Here is a 26,014-nt window from a genome sequence, read left to right as displayed (position 1 = left end):
AAGCCCTTTTGGTCTTCTACGGAAGAGGACCTTGCGATATTTTATGAAAGTAGACCTTCGGTCTTCTATGGAAAAAGGTCTCTATATCCTTCGGAAGACAGCCTTCTGGTCTTCTGCGAAAAAGATCTTCTGCTCTTATGCGGAAGAAGACCTTTGCGTGTTCTACGGAATAAACTCTTTCCCCCAGAAATTTGTCGGTATAGGTCCACGCCTATAGAACGGTACCTACCGATTTTCGGTATTTTGAAGGTTGTAGCCACAATATTCCCCAGAAATGGCTGAAATTTGGTATTTATTCTTCGCTGGGGGTACAAAACTTTCCCTTGTCGGTGTAGGTCCACGCCTTAGTATAGCCCCCATAGAACGGTACCTCCCTATTTCCGGTATTTTGAAGGTTGTGGCCTCAAAATTCCACCGAAATGGCTGAAATTTGGTGTTAGATCTTCATTTGGGGTACAAAACGTTCCATATGAAATTTGTCGGTATAGGTCCACGCCTTCATATAGACCCCATAGAACGGTACCACCAGATTTTCGATATTTTGAAGGTTTTAGCCTCATTACCACACCGAAACGACTGAAATTTTGTACTTAGTCTTCGAAGTGGGTATATAACATACCCCCAGAAAATTGTAGGTATAGGTCCACACCTTCATATATAGCCGCCATATAACATTACCTCCCGATTTTCGGTATTTCGATGGTTGTGGCCACAATAATCCACCGAAATGGCTGAAATTTGGTCCTCACTTGGGGTATTAATGGTTCCATATGCAATTTGTCGGTATAGGTCCACGCCTTCATATAGCCCCCATAGAACGGTGCCACCAGATTTTCGATATGTTGAAGGTTTTAACGTCATTATCACACCGAAACGACTGAAATTTTGTACTTAGTCTCGATATGGGTATAAAACTATACCACAGAAATTTTTCGGTATAGATCCACACTTTCATATAGCCCCCATAGAACGGTACCTCCCGATTTTCGGTATTTTGAAGGTTGTGGTCACAATAATCCACCGAAATGGCTGAAATTTTATTTGGTCTTCACTTGGGGTATTAAACGTTCTATATGAAATTTGTCGGTATAGGTCAACGCCTTCATATAGCCCCCATAGAACGGTACCTCCCGATTTTCGGTATTTTGAAGGTTGTGGCCACAATAATCCATCGAAATGCCTGAAATTTGGTATTTGGTCTTCATTTGGGGTATTAAACTTTCCATATGAAACTTGTCGGTATAGGTCCCCACCTTCATATTGCCCCTATAGGAAGGTACCTCCCGATTTTCGGTATTTTGAAGGTTGTGGTCTCAATATTCCTCCGAAATGGCTGAAATTTGGTATTTGGTTTTCATGTGGGGTATAAAACTTTCCGTATGCAGTTTGTAGGTATAGGTCCATGCCTTCATATAGGCCCTATAGAACCGTACCTCCCTATTGTCGGTGTTTTGAAGGTTATGGTCTCAATATTAATCTAAAATGGCTGGAATTTTGTACTTTGTCTTCGTTGGGGGTATAAAACTTTCTCCCATAAATTTATTGGTATAGGTCCACGCCTTCATATAGCCCACATAGAACGGTATTTCCCGATTTTCGGTATTTTGAAGGTTGTGGTCACAATAATCCACCGAAATGGATGAAATTTGGTAGTCTTCATTTGGGGCAAAAAACGTTTCATATGAAATTCGTCGGTATATGTCTACGTTTCGATATAGCTCCCAAAGAACGGTACCTTCCGATTTTCGTAATTCTGAAGGTTGTGGCGTCAATATCCCACTGAAAGGGTGAAAATTGTTATTTTGTCTTCCATGGGGTTATAAAATATTCCAGAAGAGAATTATCAGTATAGGTCCGCGGGTTCCTATATCCCCCATAGAAGCGGAAATTTGGTATTTAGTCTTCTTTGAGTCTAAAAACTTTGCGCCAGAAATTTACAGGTACAGATCGACGTTTTGATGATATAGCCCACTCCCAAATTTCGGTATTTTAAAGGTTAGCCACATTTTGTTTTACCGAACTTGCTAAAAGTTGGTATTTAATCTTCTTCATAAACGAAAGGAAACTAATTGTTAAGTTTTACTTCAATACAACTCGTGGTTGAGGGTATAACAAGTTCGACCTGGCCGAACTTAACGCCGTTCTTACTTGTTTACTGTTAACTTTTACAATATTTCATTTGACGTCTTCGCAAAGTAATTTGATGTGAGAAACAGTTTCTAAGACCTTCTTTTCTTAAAACATTACAAAATTTTAAAAATATTAGATTTCAATGGCTTAGTACCATGTCAGAGATGTGAATTAAAATAAACGAAAAAAATATTTCGTAAAACCTTTCAAAACAATCTTTTGTTTTTCAATGCTGTAACAAAAACCTAAAGCAAAATATTCTACAAATTTGCATAGCACACCGACAACAAAGCCGACAAAAACTAAACAAGATCTCTTCTCAACAACGCCATATAAGAAATAATAAACAAATTAAAATAATTATTTCATGGCGCTAGAGGGCATTATTTACACGATCTACTGACACTATTTGCAAATGTTGTTGTTGTTACAAAGGAGCTAAGTACATACATACACTAGCGGTCATCTGAATAGGTTTGATTTTTTTTCTTTTTATATGTTAAGGTATCTTCTGATGTGTTCGTATTACAGATCCATACTATTTAGTTTTTGAGAGTCCTATACTATGCCTACATTCCCAAGAAAAAACTTGACGGTGTTGCCATATTTTCGGAAAATATCCCAATTATAATAAAAAATGTACAAAAAAGTGTCAAATTTTTGCGATCATCAGAATAGGTTTGAATCAAAAAAAATTTAAAAATTGTACTACCCAAGCAAATATTGCGCAGTTTTTTGGTTTAGTTTAGTAAAATGGAACATTCTGATAAATCCTACAACAAATTTGACCCGCTTTATTTGGAACGTAAGTTCAATTCTCAACATGGAAAAGTTACCAAGAACTTTCAGATAAAATCAAGAAATATTCAAACAAAAACGTTTTATAAACTTGCTTTAAGTGACTTTATGATTTCGTTAGATCTCTTCTGAGGTTTGAAAATTGTCTGAAAGCAAATACCAAGTGTAGCCATATTATTAGGATAGATAAAATAGAAAGGTAACTGAAAATAGTTGGTATTTTAGTTCAAGTTTCATTTTTTAACTATCCTTGCAGTACATATTTAAGTATTATCATGCTCACAAATCCACCATAGTTGACCACATGTATCATAAATGCTCGAAAATTGGTCTGGAAGAATGTTTCATCGACGACAATAAAGTAGAAAATTGTAATTCAAATTTAAGTCAAGGGGACATGATATCACCGACTTTTATAGTGCTGTAATACCTATATAGTCAGGTCAAAAAGTTTTTTTCTGTTCACAAGTCATAAAACAAACACGAATAAGTACAAAAGAATGGACTACTGAGGTTATACAGCACTATAAAAGTCGGTGATATCATGTCCCCTTGACTTAAATTTGAATTACAATTTTCTAGTTTATTGTCGTCGATGAAACATTCTTCCAGACCAATTTTCGAGCATTTATGATACATGTGGTCAACTATGGTGGATTTGTGAGCATGATAATACTTAAATATGTACTGCAAGGATAGTTAAAAAATGAAACTTGAACTAAAATACCAACTATTTTCAGTTACCTTTCTATTTTATCTATCCTAATAATATGGCTACACTTGGTATTTGCTTTCAGACAATTTTCAAACCTCAGAAGAGATCTAACGAAATCATAAAGTCACTTAAAGCAAGTTTATAAAACGTTTTTGTTTGAATATTTCTTGATTTTATCTGAAAGTTCTTGGTAACTTTTCCATGTTGAGAATTGAACTTACGTTCCAAATAAAGCGGGTCAAATTTGTTGTAGGATTTATCAGAATGTTCCATTTTACTAAACTAAACCAAAAAACTGCGCAATATTTGCTTGGGTAGTACAATTTTTAAATTTTTTTTGATTCAAACCTATTCTGATGATCGCAAAAATTTGACACTTTTTTGTACATTTTTTATTATAATTGGGATATTTTCCGAAAATATGGCAACACCGTCAAGTTTTTTCTCGGGAATGTTGGCATAGTATAGGACTCTCAAAAACTAAATAGTATGGATCTGTAATACGAACACATCAGAAGATACCTTAACATATAAAAAGAAAAAAAATCAAACCTATTCAGATGACCGCTAGTGTACATATGAATGTTTGTATGTATAAACTCTTGACATAACCTCTTCACACAATGTTTGCATTTCCATAATTTGCAAATCTAAATTATAATGAGAGGAATAATTACACACATGCTTACAAACACACATACATAATTACACGCCTATGCGACAAATGTTTGTTTGCTGTTTCTTTGTGACAATTCAACTCATGTGAAAAAAGTTATATATAATTTCCATTTTTGTATACAAATTTTATGTATAAACAAAATGTGATATTTTTTCTATTCAAACTACAACCGACACACGCAATTACATTTGAATAGAGTTTTGCTGTTCGCTTTTGTGTTTTGTCAAGGCCACTCTCGACATTTTTATCTAATTTTTTGACATGAGATGTCGTTGCTTTTTTAACACAATTCTACTTTTAACAAGCTTTGAAATCAACACCAATCATGGTGGTGGGGTTCCCTGGAAAAACAATATGAGGCGTTAATATTTTATTTTTATTGCAATCTAGAATTTAATAATTTATTTAATATTTAAGATAAATGTTACATATAAACAATCATCATCATTGTTGACATATTGCCGCCGATAGAGCGTCGTAGCCCACATTTGTAAAGTGTGGACCAGTTTTAAGTTACAATTATTGACATACTCTACTTCAATTGTTGCGGCAGTGGATTCCTAATTGGGTTCAGTGGCACAATGATTGGACAAACTTTGGGCGCCACAGTGGTGCACACTAGCCTTGCACACACACTGTATGCCCGGGTTTTGGAATTTGAAATTGTAAGACTTACGAAGATAGTAAAGTTCCTATTCAATCAATAGAATTATAACATTTTTCTAATAAATTATTAGAACTTTTCGCCGGGAGCGGTGCGGTCATTGAGGTAAAAAAAAAATGTAACGTACATCACACACTACTTCCAGGAACACATGACTTTGTGTTATGTGATCTGCGGCTTTTAGACATTTTGGAATGCTATTAAATACCTTGTCTAATTGTTTCTAATATTGTGTGAACATACAACGCCACCACCTTCATCAATCCACTGCATCCAACAATAGTAGCACAAAATAGCGTCATCGTCATGATTTTAGCATCGTCATGTGAATATGAGTTGTAAACAATTCGGAAATAGCTGCTAATGTCATGCTGTAATTATATATTAGCATTAGAAATGCCACAGAACAAAAAAACAATAACAAAACAAATCGTGAAACACAAATAAAAAATAAAAACATTGCAAAAATTATGAAGATAAAAATTTCATTAACAACCGACAATTTTCAATATGAACAATCTTTAAAGGTCACACCAAAAGGCCAGAGGAATGATGAAAGTTTGAAAAAATTATTTGGATCAACATTTGTGCAAAACAGTAGGCTTCACTCTACACGGTGCGCCTGAACTAACTTTACATGAAGGGTGCTTACACCTGGGAAGTTTTTGAGGATTCTGAAACTACAATATTCATAGATTAATATACGATTTTAAAGAATTTTTTTTAAACCCACACCGCATACTAGAAGGGTAGTTTGTATATAAGTTATTGAAATAATCATTTTCGACCGCAAAACGTAACAGTGAAATACATAATATACCCGTCCGTCTGTTGAAATAACGCATAGCTCCGGAACATGGAATATAACATAATATAAAACATTGAAAAATATAAAATATGAAATGTAAAATATAAATTATAAAATAAAAATATAAAATATAAATTATAAAATAAAAATATAAAATATAAATTATAAAATAAGAGAATATTAAATATAAATTATAAAATAAATGAATATAAAATATTAAATATAAATTAAACAAGTACTCGTAAGAACGGCGTTACGTTCGGCCGGACCGAACTTGTAATACCCTCCACTACGAGTTGTATTGAAGTAAAATGGAACAATTAGTTTCCTTTTGTTAATGAAGAAGACTAAATACCAAATTTCAGCAATTTCGGTAAAACAAAGTGCCTAACCTTCAAAATACCGAAATAAGGGAGGTACCATTCTACGTGGGCTATATCAAAGCGTCGATCTATACCAGTGTTCACCAGCAACAACAAATTCAACCGCTGCGTTTGGGCACACACACGAGATTATTTATCCCTCTCTAGTGGCCTGTTCCCGTACTTAATAATGTGGTAAAAGTTGTAAAAGTCGTAAACGATTTTCATATAAATTTTGTGTACGGGAACGCAAAATGTGTAAAAGTGGTAAAAATTGTAAAAACTTTATAGTTCTGGAACAGAGCTTAGATCAGTGTTCACCAGCAACAGACACGGCTCGCGAGCCCAGTGGTGATTAACACTGCTCTAGATAAACATCGTGTGCGTTAGTTCATTGCTAAAACAAAGAAGATGATCGGTGGTGAGAGCAACGTTCAAACTCACCACAATTGAGATTGTGTGTGTTCACACAGACACGGCTCGCGTGCCCAGTGGTGATTAACACTGATCTATACGTCCAAATTCTGACGGAAAGTTTTTAGACTCAAAGAAGAATATTTCATATTTTCGATATTTCGGTAAGACAATGTGGCTGAAACCTTCAAAATACCGAAAATTAAGAGGTACGCTTCTATGGGGGATATTGGGAGACGTGGACCTATACTGATAATTCTCTTCTGAAATATTTTATAATCCCATGGCAGACTAAATACCAAATGTCAGTCTTTCGGTGGGATATTGACCTCGCAACCTTCAGAACTACGAAAATCGGGAGATTCCGTTCTATGGGGAGTTATATGAAGACTACATTTATACCCCTAACGAAAACTATGTACCAAATTTCAGCCATTTCAGTGAAATATTAAGGTCAGAACCTTCAAAATACCGAAAATGAGGCACGGTGCTCTTGAATCAAATTTAAATGGAAGGTGCTTACACCTGGGAAGTTTTCGGATTCTGAAACTACAATGTTCATAGATGAGAAAAATCAAAAAACCAAAAAAATCGCCGGAGCGCTTTTTAAATAAATCGCGATTCAAGTTGACATTTTTAGGGGTTGTTTATGTTTTTGCGATTTTGCTTGGAAACCGCAAGTCCTATCAAAATTAAAATAACGAAAATGTTGTAGCTATCAAAATTCTCTACAAGATTGACCTTAATGATATTTTCGTAGGTTTTACACCTTTTGAGATATAGAAGTTGAAATTGGGACAATTAAAATTCAATTCCGTATCGTCTCCTTATAAAACAATGTCATGACTGCAATTTCCCTACTTAAACTTATATATCTAAAAAATGGTACAACAAAGGAAAAATTACATAAACCAGTCTTGTAGAGAATTTTCACAGCTATAAGATTTTCTCAGGTCCCATGCCGATAAGACTTGCCGTATTCAAGCAAAATCGCGAAACCCTAACAAAAAAACCTAAAAATGTAAACTGAGCTTCTTTGTCTCAAAAATGGTACAGTCTGAGAACAAATCATAAACGTCAATCCTGTAGAGAATTTTCACAGCTACAACATTTTCCTTAGCTCCATTTCGATTGGAGTTGCGGTTTCCAAGCAAAATCGTGAAAACCTAAAAAACACCTAAAAATGTGAATTTTGACCGCGATTTATTTAAAAATCCGTACAGCGATTTTTTCTTGTTTTTGGATTTTTCTCATCTATGAACATTGCTGTTTCAGAATTCACAAAAACTTTCCCTGTGTAAGCGGTTTTCATTAAAAGTTAGTTAAGGCGCACCCTTCATGACATTGTTTTATAAGGGGGCGATACAGTCAGTGCATTGTCCCAATTTAAACTTCAATATCTCAAAAATGGTAAAACTTACGAAAATACCGTAAAGGCCAATCTTTTAGAGAATTTTCATAGCTACAACATTTTCTTCAGACTCATTTTGATAGGACTTGCGGTTTCTAAGCAAAATCGTGAAAACCTAAACAACCCCTAAAAATGTCAACTTGAATCGCTATTTATTTTAAAAGCGCTCCAATGATTTTTTTAGTTTTTTTATTTTTCACATCTATAAACATTGAAGTTCCAGAATCCGCAAAAACTTCCCAGGTGTAAGCACCTTCCATTTAAATTTGACTCAAGAGCACCGTGGAGGAGGTACAGTTCTATCGAGGCTATATGGAGGCGTGGACCTGGAGGTAAGTTTTATACCCCAAATGAAGACTAATTTCCAACTAACAGCCACTTCGGAGCAATATAGGGGCCACAACCTTCAAAATACCGGAAATCGGGAGGTACCGTTCTATGGTGGCTATATGAAGGCGTGGACCTATACCGATAAATTTCTAGAAGAAAGTTTTATACCCCCAAATGAAGACTGAATATCAAATTTCAGCTATTTCGGAGGAATATTGAAGCCACAACCATCAAAATACCTAAAATTGGGAGGTAACGTTATATGGAGCCTATATGAAGGCGTGGACCTATACAGACTAAATTCTAGGGGAAAGTTTTATACCCCCAACGATGACTAAGTACCAAATTTCAGCCATTTCGGTGTGATAATGAAGCTAAAACCTTTAAATTACCGGAAATTGGGAGGTACCGTTCTATGGGGGCTATATCAAAACGTGGACCGATATAGCCCATTTGCAATACCAAACATCCTAGGTGTAGTTTCTATTACACCTATTACAAAGCTCTATCTTAAAAATTGCGAGCTGTATCTTGATTTCAACAGACGTACGGACGGACAGACGGACATGGTTATATCGACATAGAATTTTACCCTGATCAAGAATATATATTAATTAATTGTACCCTCCATATTATGGTGGAGGGTATAAAAATATAAATTATAAAATATTACTTACTTACTTAGCTGGCCTTTTACAGAACATTTATTCCATAAGCCGAACTAAGAAAAAATCTCCAATCCTCACTGTTTGCTGCTGTATTTTCCCAATCTGGGATATGTAGCTTTGTGATATCTCGTTTCACTTGTTCGCTCCAACGAAGCTTTGGCCTTCCAGATCTGCGAGAACCTCCATGCGGCCCGTATTTATACGCCTTTTTAGCGGGTTCATCATCACTCATTCTTATAACATGGCCTAGCCATCGCAATCGTTGTATCTCGATTCGTTCAACTATATTGATGTCATTGTATAGTTGATACAGCTCGATGTTCATACGACGCCGATATTCGCCGTCAACACAGATTGGCCCGTAGATCTTTCGAAGAATTTTTCTCTCAAACACACAAAGCACTGCCTTATCTGCTTGAGCAAGTACCCATGCTTCGGAACCATACATTAGCACGGGTAGTATCAGTCTTTTGTACAGTGTTATTTTTGTTTGGCGAGAGGTGGCTTTATTCCTAAACTGCTTACTCAGCCCAAAGTAGCATCTGTTAGCCAACACTATTCTTCTTCGTATTTCACAACTGATGTTATTTGTTGTGTTTATGGCGGTGCCGAGGTAGACGAAGTCCTTTACTACCTCAAAATTATAGGTACCAACATTCACAGATGGTGCGGTGTTTATGGACATATTACGCGTCGATACCATCAACTTGGTTTTTACGCCGTTTACTGCCAGACCAACTTTAGCAGATTCTCTTTCGACTTTTGCAAAGGTGTCAGTTACTTCCTTTACCGATCGACCCATGATGTCAATGTCGTCGGCATAAGCCAGTAACATGTGGCTGTTCGTGTATATCGTTCCATTTCTTTTGACCTTCGCGTCTCGTATGACCTTTTCCAGCAGGATGTTGAATAGATCACACGACAGGCCGTCTCCTTGTCTGAAACCTCTTTTGGTAGTAAACTCTTCGGGGAGGTTCTTTCCAATTTTAACTGAGGATCTCGTCTCAGTTAATGTCATTCTACAAAGTCGAATGAGCTTTGCAGGAATACCAAAATCAGACATGGCTTGGAACACCTTTGAACGTATAGGGCTGTCGAATGCTGCTTTATAATCGACGAAAAGATGGAAGGTGTCGATCTGCATTTCTTGGGTCTTTTCCAGGATTTGTCTCAAGGTAAATATCTGGTCAATGGTGGATTTGCCAGGTCTAAAGCCGCACTGATAGATAGGGTCCAATAATTTCATTGACCATAGGCTTTAGTCTCTCACACAATATGCCAGATACTATCTTATATGCAATAGGGAGCAGACTTATGCCCCTATAATTGGAGCACACAGTCTTATCACCCTTCTTGTGGACTGGACATAGGATGCTCACGTTCCAATCGTCGGGTACGCGTTCTTCCTGCCAGATGGTGCTAACTAGCTGATGCATACACCTTATCAGCGTGTCGCCTCCGGTTTTGAACAGCTCGGCTGGTAGGCCATCTGCTCCTGCTGCCTTATTATTCTTCAGCCGGTTTATTGCTGTCCTTACCTCATCTTGGCTGGGCGGTATACATTCAATACCATCATCTGGGATTGGATCTGTGGTATCTTCGCCGTCGTCACTGCTATCGGATACCAACAGTTTGGAAAAATGTTCTTTCCATATCCTGAGCACACTATCTGTATCAGTTACCAAATTACCTTGTTGATCTCTACAGGAGGATATTCCTGTACCAAAGCCATCAGTTTGATGCTTCACTCTTTGGTAGAATTTTCGGACTTCGTTCTGTCTCCTGTACATCTCCATTTGTTCACACTCCCTCTTTTCCATTTCTCTCTTTTTCCTGCGGAAAAGACGTTCTCCTCTCTCCTTTTCTCCCGATACCTCTCTCGTGCGCTACGCGTTGCTACTGATTGTAAAGTAGCCCTATATGCCGCATTTTTTTCTTCGGTAGCAGCACGGCACTCCTGGTCATACCACGGATTCTTTGGTGGAGGTCTCTGGTATCCAAGTACTGATTTTGCGGCTGTTTGCATGGAGTGGGCAATATTTTGCCATTGTGCTGATATGTTATCGGGACGAGAAGCGCTATCATTAAGCAATTGGGTCAGTTGAGTGGAATATGCTGTGGCTATCTGTTGTGTTTGCAGCTTGGCGATGTCCAACTTTCGTGTTGTGTCTGTCTGTGCTTTATTTGCAACGTTTAGACGGGTACGTACCTTTGCTGCAACGAGGTAATGGTCCGAATCTATGTTTGCTCCTCGGAACGATCGTACATCCAACACGCTCGATGAATGTCTTCCATCTATCACAACGTGATCAATTTGATTTATTGTTCTTTGGTCTGGAGACAGCCAAGTGCCCTTATGAATATCGAGATGCTTAAATCTGGTACTGCTAACTACCATGTTTTTTGCAGCTGCAAAGTCTATCAGCCTCATACCATTGTCAGATGTTTCACTGTGGAGACTGAATTTCCCGACTGTTGGGCCAAAGATATTCTCCTTTCCAATTTTGGCATTAAAATCGCCTAGAACAATTTTAATGTCATGGGCAGGACAACGGTCATATGTTTCTTCTAAGCGCTCGTAGAATATATCTTTGGTCTGTTCGTCCTTTTCTTCAGTGGGAGCATGAGCGCAAATAAAGCTGATGTTGAAGAATTTAGCTTTTATTCGAATTGCAGCGAGTCTTTCATTCATTGGAGTGAAGCTGGATACCAGATGTTTTAGTCTCCGACTAACTACAAATCCGCAACCAAACTCATGCTTTGTGTCATGGCAGCTATAATACAGTGCGTCACTATAATACAGTGCGTCACCTTTAGGTGTTGTTGTGACATCTTTCCCAGTCCATCGTATTTCCTGTATGGCAGTAATATCGGGTTTGTACTTTCTAAGTACGTCTGCCAATGCGAAGACTGCACCTTCTCTATAGAGAGTGCGAACATTCCAGGTGCAGATTCGCAGATCATGGTCCTTAAAACGTTTGCGGGGTTCGTCAACTTTAGAGGGGTTTGTTTTTCTTTTCTTTCGTTTTTTCATAGTAGGCTGTTTTTTTCTAGGGGAGGGTTACTAACCCGACGCCCAAACCCAAGTTTTTAACGTTCTTATGGGTGAACGCGCGGCACATGTTAGCTCACTACCTTTAACGGGTGTTAAAGGCAGTTCCCCAGGTGACACCACGGGGAGGTCAGTGTACACTTGAGATGAAAGTGGGACCAAGATAAATCCTGGGCTTTGCCATGTTAAAACCGGTCAGGACCGTTCCTTGGTATCTTCCATCCCCTACGTCACCCATTATAAAATATCTATCTATATATATATAAAAATGGTGTAAAAAATGTATAGTAATTCATAAAATGAGAACGGCTAGGCCGATTTCTGTAAAATTTTTTGTCAGTTATTCGCATTTTCGAGGAGAAGGTCTTTGCGGAAGAAAATTTTGGAAAATCCCTCTGGAAAAGTCGGAAAATTGGAAAAATCGAAAATTGAGTTTTTGTATGAAATTTTATTCCTTAATAGCGAGACGAAGTTCGCCGGGTCCGCTAGTAATATATAAAATATAAATTATAAAATATATATTATAAAATATAAAGTATAAAGTATAAAGTATAAAAAATAAATTATAAATTATAAAATAGAATATAAAATATAAAATTAAATATAAAATATAAATTATAAAATTTTAAATATTAAATATAAAACATAAAGTATAAAGTATAATATAAAATATAAGGTACAAAATATAAATAATAATATACAAAATAAAAAATATAAATAGTAAAATATGAAATAAAAGAATATAAAATGTTAACTATAAAATATAAATTATAAAATTTAAAATATAAAGTATAAAATATTAGATATAAAATATAAAATACAAAATATAATACAAAAATTATAAAATATGAAATATAAAATATAAAGTATAAAATATAAATTATAAGGTATAAAATAAAAATATAATATATGTAATATAAAATATAAATTATAAAACACAAAATATAAAGTATAAATAATAAAATATAATATGAAAAATATAAAATATAAGGTATAAAATATAAATTATAAAATAAACAAGTGAGAAAAGGCTATAGTCGGTACTGGGCCGACTATGTGATACCCTACAACACTACCTCTGTGCATCTTTTCACTCGAAAACATTTCTTTTAGGGAGATACGAAAGTTTTCACCTATCTGGCTTTTATACCAAATGACTTAAGGCGAACTGAATCAAAATAATTAATATTTAAATTTATATTTGACTATCTCTATGAGAAAGCTTCGTGATGATCCGATCAAAATTCCGACCTGTAGTGTGATTGCAGAAAAAGTGGAAAAAAGGGATGTATTACCGACTATTGCAATATCTCCGTTATTTGACGACCTACGCCGACCTAGTTTGCGTCATTGTAAAGATGGAATCTTCTACTTTCATAGTCAGGATTTGCTTTTGGGAAGTCCCCTGCCAAAGCTGTGATATTCGTCATTATAATTAAAATCGCAAAAATGAAAATTTGGGTTTTATTTGCGAGTATTGTGATATCTTCGTTGTTTGATCACATATGAAAACCTACTTTACATCATTAGAAAGGTGATACTTTCTACTTTCATTGTCAGGTTTTGCTTTTGGTATACTCCATACAGAAGCTGAGATATTCGCTTTGGAAAAAAACCTTGTATTTTACCCACATAAGTTTTTTGCCCATTTCGATCCCTAAATATTATCCGACCATCACCAAAATCAATAGGCTTCTTCCCCTCCGGGACCCCCATCAACACCGAAAATTTCGTGACGATCAAATTGCGACCTGTAGCGTGATTACAAGGTTTAGATGGACAGACGGACGGACGGACACACATAGCCAGATCGACTCAGCTCGTCGAGACATTCATTTTGGTATTACTTATTACTTATTATGGGTCTACGACCATTACGACCATTATTAATATAAAAATAGAATATAAAATATATATTATAAAATATTAAATGTAAAACATAAAGTATAAATTATAAAATATAATATATAAAATATAAATTATAAAATATAAAAAATATAAATATAAAATGGAATATAAAATTAAATATAAAATATAAATTATAAAATGTAAGGTATAAAATATAAAATGTACATATAAATTATTTACTATTTGTATGTAAGTTAAGCTTAATTGATTACTTTAGCAGAGAAGACTAGTTTCGTCCAACGCCAATTGGACTCATCAGTTCTCTTAGTTCTTTGTATTGAAACAAAGAACCTTTCCCCAATTTTTATGACGACTCGAGCTCAAGAATAAAATTAACTACATACTCCCACTGTCAATTTGATTTACATATGCGGCTACGAGAGTTTTTAGGTGTTTCGGTTGAATTCGCATTTAAACGAATTCATCAGTCACACTTATTCTTGAGCTCGAGTCGTCATAAAATTGGGGAAGGGTTCTTTGTTTCAATACAAACAAAGTAATCAATTTTAACTGCATCCCACTTTAAACTTGTTTTTAATTTGAAGACAACAAATATGAGATTAAGCTTGACTTACATACAAATAGTAAATAAAACACACATCTCAACAAAACTGCCAAAGTGAATCTAAAAATATAAATTATAACATATAAAATAAAAGAATATTAAATATAAATTATAAAATAATATAAAATATAAATTATGAATAATAAATAATATTAAATATAAAAATTAAATAACGAGTAATATTAAAAATCTTTCAACATGTATATAAGGTATTTTCATTTTACAAACGATTTTGGCTTTGTTTTCTCAGAGGATAAAATCTCCTTTTTGGTGGAAATTGCAGTATTTTTGTTTTTGCAAAATTTCATCTGGGGATTGAGACGTCGCTAAAGACTACTCAGATAAAATTTTTTAACGAAATAATTTATAAATTAACAGTTCTTTGCATTTTGCAAATAATTTGAGACTGTAAAATTCGAACATACTCAGTTAGCAATCTCAACTAATACTTTTTTCCATGACTGTATTTTCTGTTTTCTTTTTTTTTTCAAAAAATGTTATTAAGAAATATTTGTTGTTCTATAAATGAAACAACTTCTTAGACACCTTGCAATGAATGTCGTCCCAACCAGTTACCACAGTTGTCGTTGAAGTAACTGGATCCCGAAGTTACGTGCCAATTTGTACAACAATTAAATGTTTTAATGTGAAAAAAAAACAACAAGAACAATAACACCATCCACAATAAAATACAAGAGAACACTTGCTGCCATTCATTCCAAAGATAACAAAGAACAGAACAGACACCTGAGAGTTGCCAGTCATTTTTTAAGCAACTGGAACTATGTTTTCTATGAAGTATTCAGCATTGCTGCTAGTAATAAGAACCACCAGCACCACTTAGAAGTTGTGGGTGAACGGCAATAGCTCTTCCCTAACGTAGAAGAATAACAGCAACGAAACTTCAACCACAAACATTTGATACATGCACTTGTTGTTAAAGCAACAAAAAAAGACACGCGTTAAATTAAAATCTGTTTTCTTCAGATGTGGTTAAAAAACTATAAACAGACCAATAAACATTTTACCACCACTATCAGTGGTAGTTGTTTGCTTTTTTCGTTCTTTTGTCTTATTTCAATTCCATGTTAAATGATGTTCATTCATAAGCCCCAAACAGTGGAGCATTTTAAATGGTAGATGAGTACCTCAGGAGGAAAATGTGTTAGAGGAAACACGAAGTACCATCACCACCGCCACCACAAAGACCAGTTGTAACCAAAGTAAAACCATTCACCTTTAACTGCACTACTCAACCACTGACAACCAATGATCAGATCTTCATTCCTCCATTCGCAGGGTAGATTGCATTCGAACACTGCATTCGTTGGGGGAAAATATTAAAACTGAAGAATATGTCTGTGTAGAACATTTCAGATTTGTTACAATATTCTCCATCATGTTAAAAAATCCCCAATTTGTAGAAAGAATTGGTGAGTTGGAAAGAGTTGGACCATTCCGGGACTAATATATAGTATTTTTGTACCCTCAGCCTTTAGGTTAAAAGGGTATATTCACTTTGATACGGCCAAAAATGTGCCTCAAATAACGGGTTTAAACCCCAAGTATGTTTGGACAAAATTCGTTTCAGACACTTTGGAGTCGATTTAGCCATGTCCGTCTGTTTGTCTGGCTGGTGCGCACGATAACTGTAGAACGTATCAACCGATATTTTGGGTATCGTAATATTTTGTCCAAACTTAGTTTAAGTTCGGGTACCTCCCCCACAAAAGTTGAAAATTTGTCTGTAAAATGGTGTGGACGATAACTCTCGAATGGAGCAATCGATTTGGTCCAAACTTTGCACATCGTATTATTCCTTCCAAATATAGATTGAGTTCGAATATGGACTATATTGGTCCACTCCTTCGGGTACCTACCACACAAAATTCAGATAAAGTGAAGTTTACGACGGTACAATTTTTTTCTTGCGCAAGTCCTGATACTTCCTGAGATATAGGGCAAAATGTTCCAAGTTCTCGCAGGGAGTTTCTGATTGGTGCAGACTTTGCACATCATATTATTTCATCCAGTCATGTATCAGGTTGGAATATCGGCTATGGTCCACTCCTTCAGGTACCTCCCACACAAAATTCGACAAAAAAGTGAAGTTTAAAAACTCCTCTCGCATCATTTAGATTATTTTTTCAGTAGGTTGTTCTAGCGGCCTCATTTCAAACGGTACAATCTTTTTCCGGAATAAGTCAATACTTCCTGAGATAATGGTCCGAGCTCCAAAACCCTGCCGGTACATACTCAATTTTTTTACATTTTATTTTTTATATTTTATATTTTATATTTTATATTTTATATTTTATATTTTATATTTTATATTTTATATTTTATATTTTATATTTTATATTTTATATTTTATATTTTATATTTTATATTTTATATTTTATATTTTATATTTTATATTTTATATTTTATATTTTATATTTTATATTTTATATTTTATATTTTATATTTTATATTTTATATTTTATATTTTATATTTTATATTTTATATTTTATATTTTATATTTTATATTTTATATTTTATATTTTATATTTTATATTTTATATTTTATATTTTATATTTTATATTTTATATTTTATATTTTATATTTTATATTTTATATTTTATATTTTTTTATATTTTATATTTTATATTTTATATTTTATATTTTATATTTTATATTTTATATTTTATATTTTATATTTTATATTTTATATTTTATATTTTATATTTTATATTTTATATTTTATATTTTATATTTTATATTTTATATTTTATATTTTATATTTTATATTTTATATTTTATATTTTATATTTTATATTTTATATTTTATATTTTATATTTTATATTTTATATTTTATATTTTATATTTTATATTTTATATTTTATATTTTATATTTTATATTTTATATTTTATATTTTATATTTTATATTTTATATTTTATATTTTATATTTTATATTTTATATTTTATATTTTATATTTTATATTTTATATTTTATATTTTATATTTTATATTTTATATTTTATATTTTATATTTTATATTTTATATTTTATATTTTATATTTTATATTTTATATTTTATATTTTATATTTTATATTTTATATTTTATATTTTATATTTTATATTTTATATTTTATATTTTATATTTTATATTTTATATTTTATATTTTATATTTTATATTTTATATTTTATATTTTATATTTTATATTTTATATTTTATATTTTATATTTTATATTTTATATTTTATATTTTATATTTTATATTTTATATTTTATATTTTATATTTTATATTTTATATTTTATATTTTATATTTTATATTTTATATTTTATATTTTATATTTTATATTTTATATTTTATATTTTATATTTTATATTTTATATTTTATATTTTATATTTTATATTTTATATTTTATATTTTATATTTTATATTTTATATTTTATATTTTATATTTTATATTTTATATTTTATATTTTATATTTTATATTTTATATTTTATATTTTATATTTTATATTTTATATTTTATATTTTATATTTTATATTTTATATTTTATATTTTATATTTTATATTTTATATTTTATATTTTATATTTTATATTTTATATTTTATATTTTATATTTTATATTTTATATTTTATATTTTATATTTTATATTTTATATTTTATATTTTATATTTTATATTTTATATTTTATATTTTATATTTTATATTTTATATTTTATATTTTATATTTTATATTTTATATTTTATATTTTATATTTTATATTTTATATTTTATATTTTATATTTTATATTTTATATTTTATATTTTATATTTTATATTTTATATTTTATATTTTATATTTTATATTTTATATTTTATATTTTATATTTTATATTTTATATTTTATATTTTATATTTTATATTTTATATTTTATATTTTATATTTTATATTTTATATTTTATATTTTATATTTTATATTTTATATTTTATATTTTATATTTTATATTTTATATTTTATATTTTATATTTTATATTTTATATTTTATATTTTATATTTTATATTTTATATTTTATATTTTATATTTTATATTTTATATTTTATATTTTATATTTTATATTTTATATTTTATATTTTATATTTTATATTTTATATTTTATATTTTATATTTTATATTTTATATTTTATATTTTATATTTTATATTTTATATTTTATATTTTATATTTTATATTTTATATTTTATATTTTATATTTTATATTTTATATTTTATATTTTATATTTTATATTTTATATTTTATATTTTATATTTTATATTTTATATTTTATATTTTATATTTTATATTTTATATTTTATATTTTATATTTTATATTTTATATTTTATATTTTATATTTTATATTTTATATTTTATATTTTATATTTTATATTTTATATTTTATATTTTATATTTTATATTTTATATTTTATATTTTATATTTTATATTTTATATTTTATATTTTATATTTTATATTTTATATTTTATATTTTATATTTTATATTTTATATTTTATATTTTATATTTTATATTTTATATTTTATATTTTATATTTTATATTTTATATTTTATATTTTATATTTTATATTTTATATTTTATATTTTATATTTTATATTTTATATTTTATATTTTATATTTTATATTTTATATTTTATATTTTATATTTTATATTTTATATTTTATATTTTATATTTTATATTTTATATTTTATATTTTATATTTTATATTTTATATTTTATATTTTATATTTTATATTTTATATTTTATATTTTATATTTTATATTTTATATTTTATATTTTATATTTTATATTTTATATTTTATATTTTATATTTTATATTTTATATTTTATATTTTATATTTTATATTTTATATTTTATATTTTATATTTTATATTTTATATTTTATATTTTATATTTTATATTTTATATTTTATATTTTATATTTTATATTTTATATTTTATATTTTATATTTTATATTTTATATTTTATATTTTATATTTTATATTTTATATTTTATATTTTATATTTTATATTTTATATTTTATATTTTATATTTTATATTTTATATTTTATATTTTATATTTTATATTTTATATTTTATATTTTATATTTTATATTTTATATTTTATATTTTATATTTTATATTTTATATTTTATATTTTATATTTTATATTTTATATTTTATATTTTATATTTTATATTTTATATTTTATATTTTATATTTTATATTTTATATTTTATATTTTATATTTTATATTTTATATTTTATATTTTATATTTTATATTTTATATTTTATATTTTATATTTTATATTTTATATTTTATATTTTATATTTTATATTTTATATTTTATATTTTATATTTTATATTTTATATTTTATATTTTATATTTTATATTTTATATTTTATATTTTATATTTTATATTTTATATTTTATATTTTATATTTTATATTTTATATTTTATATTTTATATTTTATATTTTATATTTTATATTTTATATTTTATATTTTATATTTTATATTTTATATTTTATATTTTATATTTTATATTTTATATTTTATATTTTATATTTTATATTTTATATTTTATATTTTATATTTTATATTTTATATTTTATATTTTATATTTTATATTTTATATTTTATATTTTATATTTTATATTTTATATTTTATATTTTATATTTTATATTTTATATTTTATATTTTATATTTTATATTTTATATTTTATATTTTATATTTTATATTTTATATTTTATATTTTATATTTTATATTTTATATTTTATATTTTATATTTTATATTTTATATTTTATATTTTATATTTTATATTTTATATTTTATATTTTATATTTTATATTTTATATTTTATATTTTATATTTTATATTTTATATTTTATATTTTATATTTTATATTTTATATTTTATATTTTATATTTTATATTTTATATTTTATATTTTATATTTTATATTTTATATTTTATATTTTATATTTTATATTTTATATTTTATATTTTATATTTTATATTTTATATTTTATATTTTATATTTTATATTTTATATTTTATATTTTATATTTTATATTTTATATTTTATATTTTATATTTTATATTTTATATTTTATATTTTATATTTTATATTTTATATTTTATATTTTATATTTTATATTTTACATTTTATATTTTATATTTTACATTTTATATTTTATATTTTATATTTTATATTTTATATTTTATATTTTATATTTTATATTTTATATTTTATATTTTATATTTTATATTTTATATTTTATATTTTATATTTTATATTTTATATTTTATATTTTATATTTTATATTTTATATTTTATATTTTATATTTTATATTTTATATTTTATATTTTATATTTTATATTTTATATTTTATATTTTATATTTTATATTTTATATTTTATATTTTATATTTTATATTTTATATTTTATATTTTATATTTTATATTTTATATTTTATATTTTATATTTTATATTTTATATTTTATATTTTATATTTTATATTTTATATTTTATATTTTATATTTTATATTTTATATTTTATATTTTATATTTTATATTTTATATTTTATATTTTATATTTTATATTTTATATTTTATATTTTATATTTTATATTTTATATTTTATATTTTATATTTTATATTTTATATTTTATATTTTATATTTTATATTTTATATTTTATATTTTATATTTTATATTTTATATTTTATATTTTATATTTTATATTTTATATTTTATATTTTATATTTTATATTTTATATTTTATATTTTATATTTTATATTTTATATTTTATATTTTATATTTTATATTTTATATTTTATATTTTATATTTTATATTTTATATTTTATATTTTATATTTTATATTTTATATTTTATATTTTATATTTTATATTTTATATTTTATATTTTATATTTTATATTTTATATTTTATATTTTATATTTTATATTTTATATTTTATATTTTATATTTTATATTTTATATTTTATATTTTATATTTTATATTTTATATTTTATATTTTATATTTTATATTTTATATTTTATATTTTATATTTTATATTTTATATTTTATATTTTATATTTTATATTTTATATTTTATATTTTATATTTTATATTTTATATTTTATATTTTATATTTTATATTTTATATTTTATATTTTATATTTTATATTTTATATTTTATATTTTATATTTTATATTTTATATTTTATATTTTATATTTTATATTTTATATTTTATATTTTATATTTTATATTTTATATTTTATATTTTATATTTTATATTTTATATTTTATATTTTATATTTTATATTTTATATTTTATATTTTATATTTTATATTTTATATTTTATATTTTATATTTTATATTTTATATTTTATATTTTATATTTTATATTTTATATTTTATATTTTATATTTTATATTTTATATTTTATATTTTATATTTTATATTTTATATTTTATATTTTATATTTTATATTTTATATTTTATATTTTATATTTTATATTTTATATTTTATATTTTATATTTTATATTTTATATTTTATATTTTATATTTTATATTTTATATTTTATATTTTATATTTTATATTTTATATTTTATATTTTATATTTTATATTTTATATTTTATATTTTATATTTTATATTTTATATTTTATATTTTATATTTTATATTTTATATTTTATATTTTATATTTTATATTTTATATTTTATATTTTATATTTTATATTTTATATTTTATATTTTATATTTTATATTTTATATTTTATATTTTATATTTTATATTTTATATTTTATATTTTATATTTTATATTTTATATTTTATATTTTATATTTTATATTTTATATTTTATATTTTATATTTTATATTTTATATTTTATATTTTATATTTTATATTTTATATTTTATATTTTATATTTTATATTTTATATTTTATATTTTATATTTTATATTTTATATTTTATATTTTATATTTTATATTTTATATTTTATATTTTATATTTTATATTTTATATTTTATATTTTATATTTTATATTTTATATTTTATATTTTATATTTTATATTTTATATTTTATATTTTATATTTTATATTTTATATTTTATATTTTATATTTTATATTTTATATTTTATATTTTATATTTTATATTTTATATTTTATATTTTATATTTTATATTTTATATTTTATATTTTATATTTTATATTTTATATTTTATATTTTATATTTTATATTTTATATTTTATATTTTATATTTTATATTTTATATTTTATATTTTATATTTTATATTTTATATTTTATATTTTATATTTTATATTTTATATTTTATATTTTATATTTTATATTTTATATTTTATATTTTATATTTTATATTTTATATTTTATATTTTATATTTTATATTTTATATTTTATATTTTATATTTTATATTTTTATATTTTATATTTTATATTTTATATTTTATATTTTATATTTTATATTTTATATTTTATATTTTATATTTTATATTTTATATTTTATATTTTATATTTTATATTTTATATTTTATATTTTATATTTTATATTTTATATTTTATATTTTATATTTTATATTTTATATTTTATATTTTATATTTTATATTTTATATTTTATATTTTATATTTTATATTTTATATTTTATATTTTATATTTTATATTTTATATTTTATATTTTATATTTTATATTTTATATTTTATATTTTATATTTTATATTTTATATTTTATATTTTATATTTTATATTTTATATTTTATATTTTATATTTTATATTTTATATTTTATATTTTATATTTTATATTTTATATTTTATATTTTATATTTTATATTTTATATTTTATATTTTATATTTTATATTTTATATTTTATATTTTATATTTTATATTTTATATTTTATATTTTATATTTTATATTTTATATTTTATATTTTATATTTTATATTTTATATTTTATATTTTATATTTTATATTTTATATTTTATATTTTATATTTTATATTTTATATTTTATATTTTATATTTTATATTTTATATTTTATATTTTATATTTTATATTTTATATTTTATATTTTATATTTTATATTTTATATTTTATATTTTATATTTTATATTTTATATTTTATATTTTATATTTTATATTTTATATTTTATATTTTATATTTTATATTTTATATTTTATATTTTATATTTTATATTTTATATTTTATATTTTATATTTTATATTTTATATTTTATATTTTATATTTTATATTTTATATTTTATATTTTATATTTTATATTTTATATTTTATATTTTATATTTTATATTTTATATTTTATATTTTATATTTTATATTTTATATTTTATATTTTATATTTTATATTTTATATTTTATATTTTATATTTTATATTTTATATTTTATATTTTATATTTTATATTTTATATTTTATATTTTATATTTTATATTTTATATTTTATATTTTATATTTTATATTTTATATTTTATATTTTATATTTTATATTTTATATTTTATATTTTATATTTTATATTTTATATTTTATATTTTATATTTTATATTTTATATTTTATATTTTATATTTTATATTTTATATTTTATATTTTATATTTTATATTTTATATTTTATATTTTATATTTTATATTTTATATTTTATATTTTATATTTTATATTTTATATTTTATATTTTATATTTTATATTTTATATTTTATATTTTATATTTTATATTTTATATTTTATATTTTATATTTTATATTTTATATTTTATATTTTATATTTTATATTTTATATTTTATATTTTATATTTTATATTTTATATTTTATATTTTATATTTTATATTTTATATTTTATATTTTATATTTTATATTTTATATTTTATATTTTATATTTTATATTTTATATTTTATATTTTATATTTTATATTTTATATTTTATATTTTATATTTTATATTTTATATTTTATATTTTATATTTTATATTTTATATTTTATATTTTATATTTTATATTTTATATTTTATATTTTATATTTTATATTTTATATTTTATATTTTACATTTTATATTTAAAATTTTATATTTTATATTGTATATTTTATATATAAAATGTTATATTTTATATTTTACATTTTATTTTTTATGTTTTATATTTTAAATATTTTAAATTTTATATGTTATATTTCATATTTTAAACTTCATATTTTATATTTGATATTTTATATTTTTTATATTTTATGTTTTATATTTCATATTTTAAATTTTATTTTTCACATTTTATTTTTTATATTTCATATTTTATATTTCACATTTTATATATTATATTTTATATTTTTTATATTTTATATATTGTATTTAATATTTTATGTTTTATATTTTTATTTAATATTTTGCATTTAATATTTAATATTTTCTTATATTATCTTATTATTTTTTTTTTAAATCACTGTTCCTCCCTTCAATAGAATGGTATGTAAAGTGAATGTTTGGTGGAATTATGAATAACTTGTGCTGCTGCATTGAAATGTAACTTTGGATGTTTGTTTGCACACGGAGTTGAAAACCTCTTAATGCGGTGACTATTTTTACAACTTAATTCATGACGATGATTTTTCTTTTCATTGGTTTCTTCTGTTGGGTAGCGGAGGTGGTCGGGTTTATTGTTTCTTTGGTTTTAGCTTAGATTGGATTGGGTTTTGTGTTTATTGTGGGGTCTTGTGAATAGAAGAAACAAAATGCACGCTCTCTTATATAGGCAATGGGACAATTGGGTGGTAATTGAGGGACCATGAATAGATGTTTACTCAGCCCCACACAATAAGCAAATAGGAAAACAAAATCATAACGAAGTTGCAGTGAATTGGAAGATTTGTGAAGAGGTAAAGCCAACCGCATATACACTCAAACACATGTAGTCCACTTAGCCACTGACCTATATTTTTCAATACAACATATTCAACATTCCCCTCCCTCATAGTATTTAATGTTTATTTGCCGGGTGGAATACCCTTAGCTCGTCTTTCAATTTAGTCCGTTCATTCACATACTAAATCACTTTGTATGTTTTTCTTTACGTTTACTATTAAGTACTTTTGTAGCAGACAAACATCGCAGTGAAGTGAATACGAGAACACTGAAGTGTAAACAGAAAATCAACAAACATGATTTGAAATGAAAAACAATTCAAAATAAAGGGGAATGAATTGAAAATGCATTTCTTTTCTATTTTATGAAAAAAGATGGACGTGAAGTGAAAATCATAGGGCAATGTATTTGAATTCTATTTACATTGTTATTAAAGATATGGAGGGTAATGGAAAAAAGAAACCAATGGACAACAAAATAGAAATTGCTCTCGGGGCGAATCCTTCGCAGAATCGACCAATCGGTTTGCATTATAATGACAATATTAACCTTATATACATATACATATGTACATATAT

At 24.3% G+C, this 26,014-nt stretch overlaps 1 protein-coding gene across 26 annotated transcripts in view; it reads left to right on the top strand.

Annotated features, from left to right (window-relative positions):
* LOC141405841 (guanine nucleotide exchange factor DBS) overlaps positions 1-26,014 on the top strand; it is a 457,151-nt gene that overhangs the window by 124,136 nt on the left and 307,001 nt on the right. The window contains exon 1 of one of the 26 annotated variants that reach the window (XM_073990604.1): positions 5,335-5,359. The exons of the other annotated variants lie outside the window; for them this stretch is intronic. Within the exon in view, the coding sequence (XP_073846705.1) occupies positions 5,350-5,359 (10 nt within the window). The 5' untranslated portion in view covers positions 5,335-5,349. Of the gene's footprint in view, positions 1-5,334; positions 5,360-26,014 lie in introns of those variants that run through there. 26 annotated transcript variants of the gene reach the window in all.

This window comes from Musca autumnalis, unplaced genomic scaffold (genome assembly GCF_047663935.1).
Source record: "Musca autumnalis isolate F117 unplaced genomic scaffold, ASM4766393v1 scaffold_5, whole genome shotgun sequence".
NCBI classification, from domain to species: Eukaryota; Metazoa; Arthropoda; class Insecta; order Diptera; family Muscidae; genus Musca; species Musca autumnalis.
The sequence above is the reverse complement of the archived record's forward strand: the minus strand, read 5'-3'. Positions and strand labels throughout refer to the sequence as shown.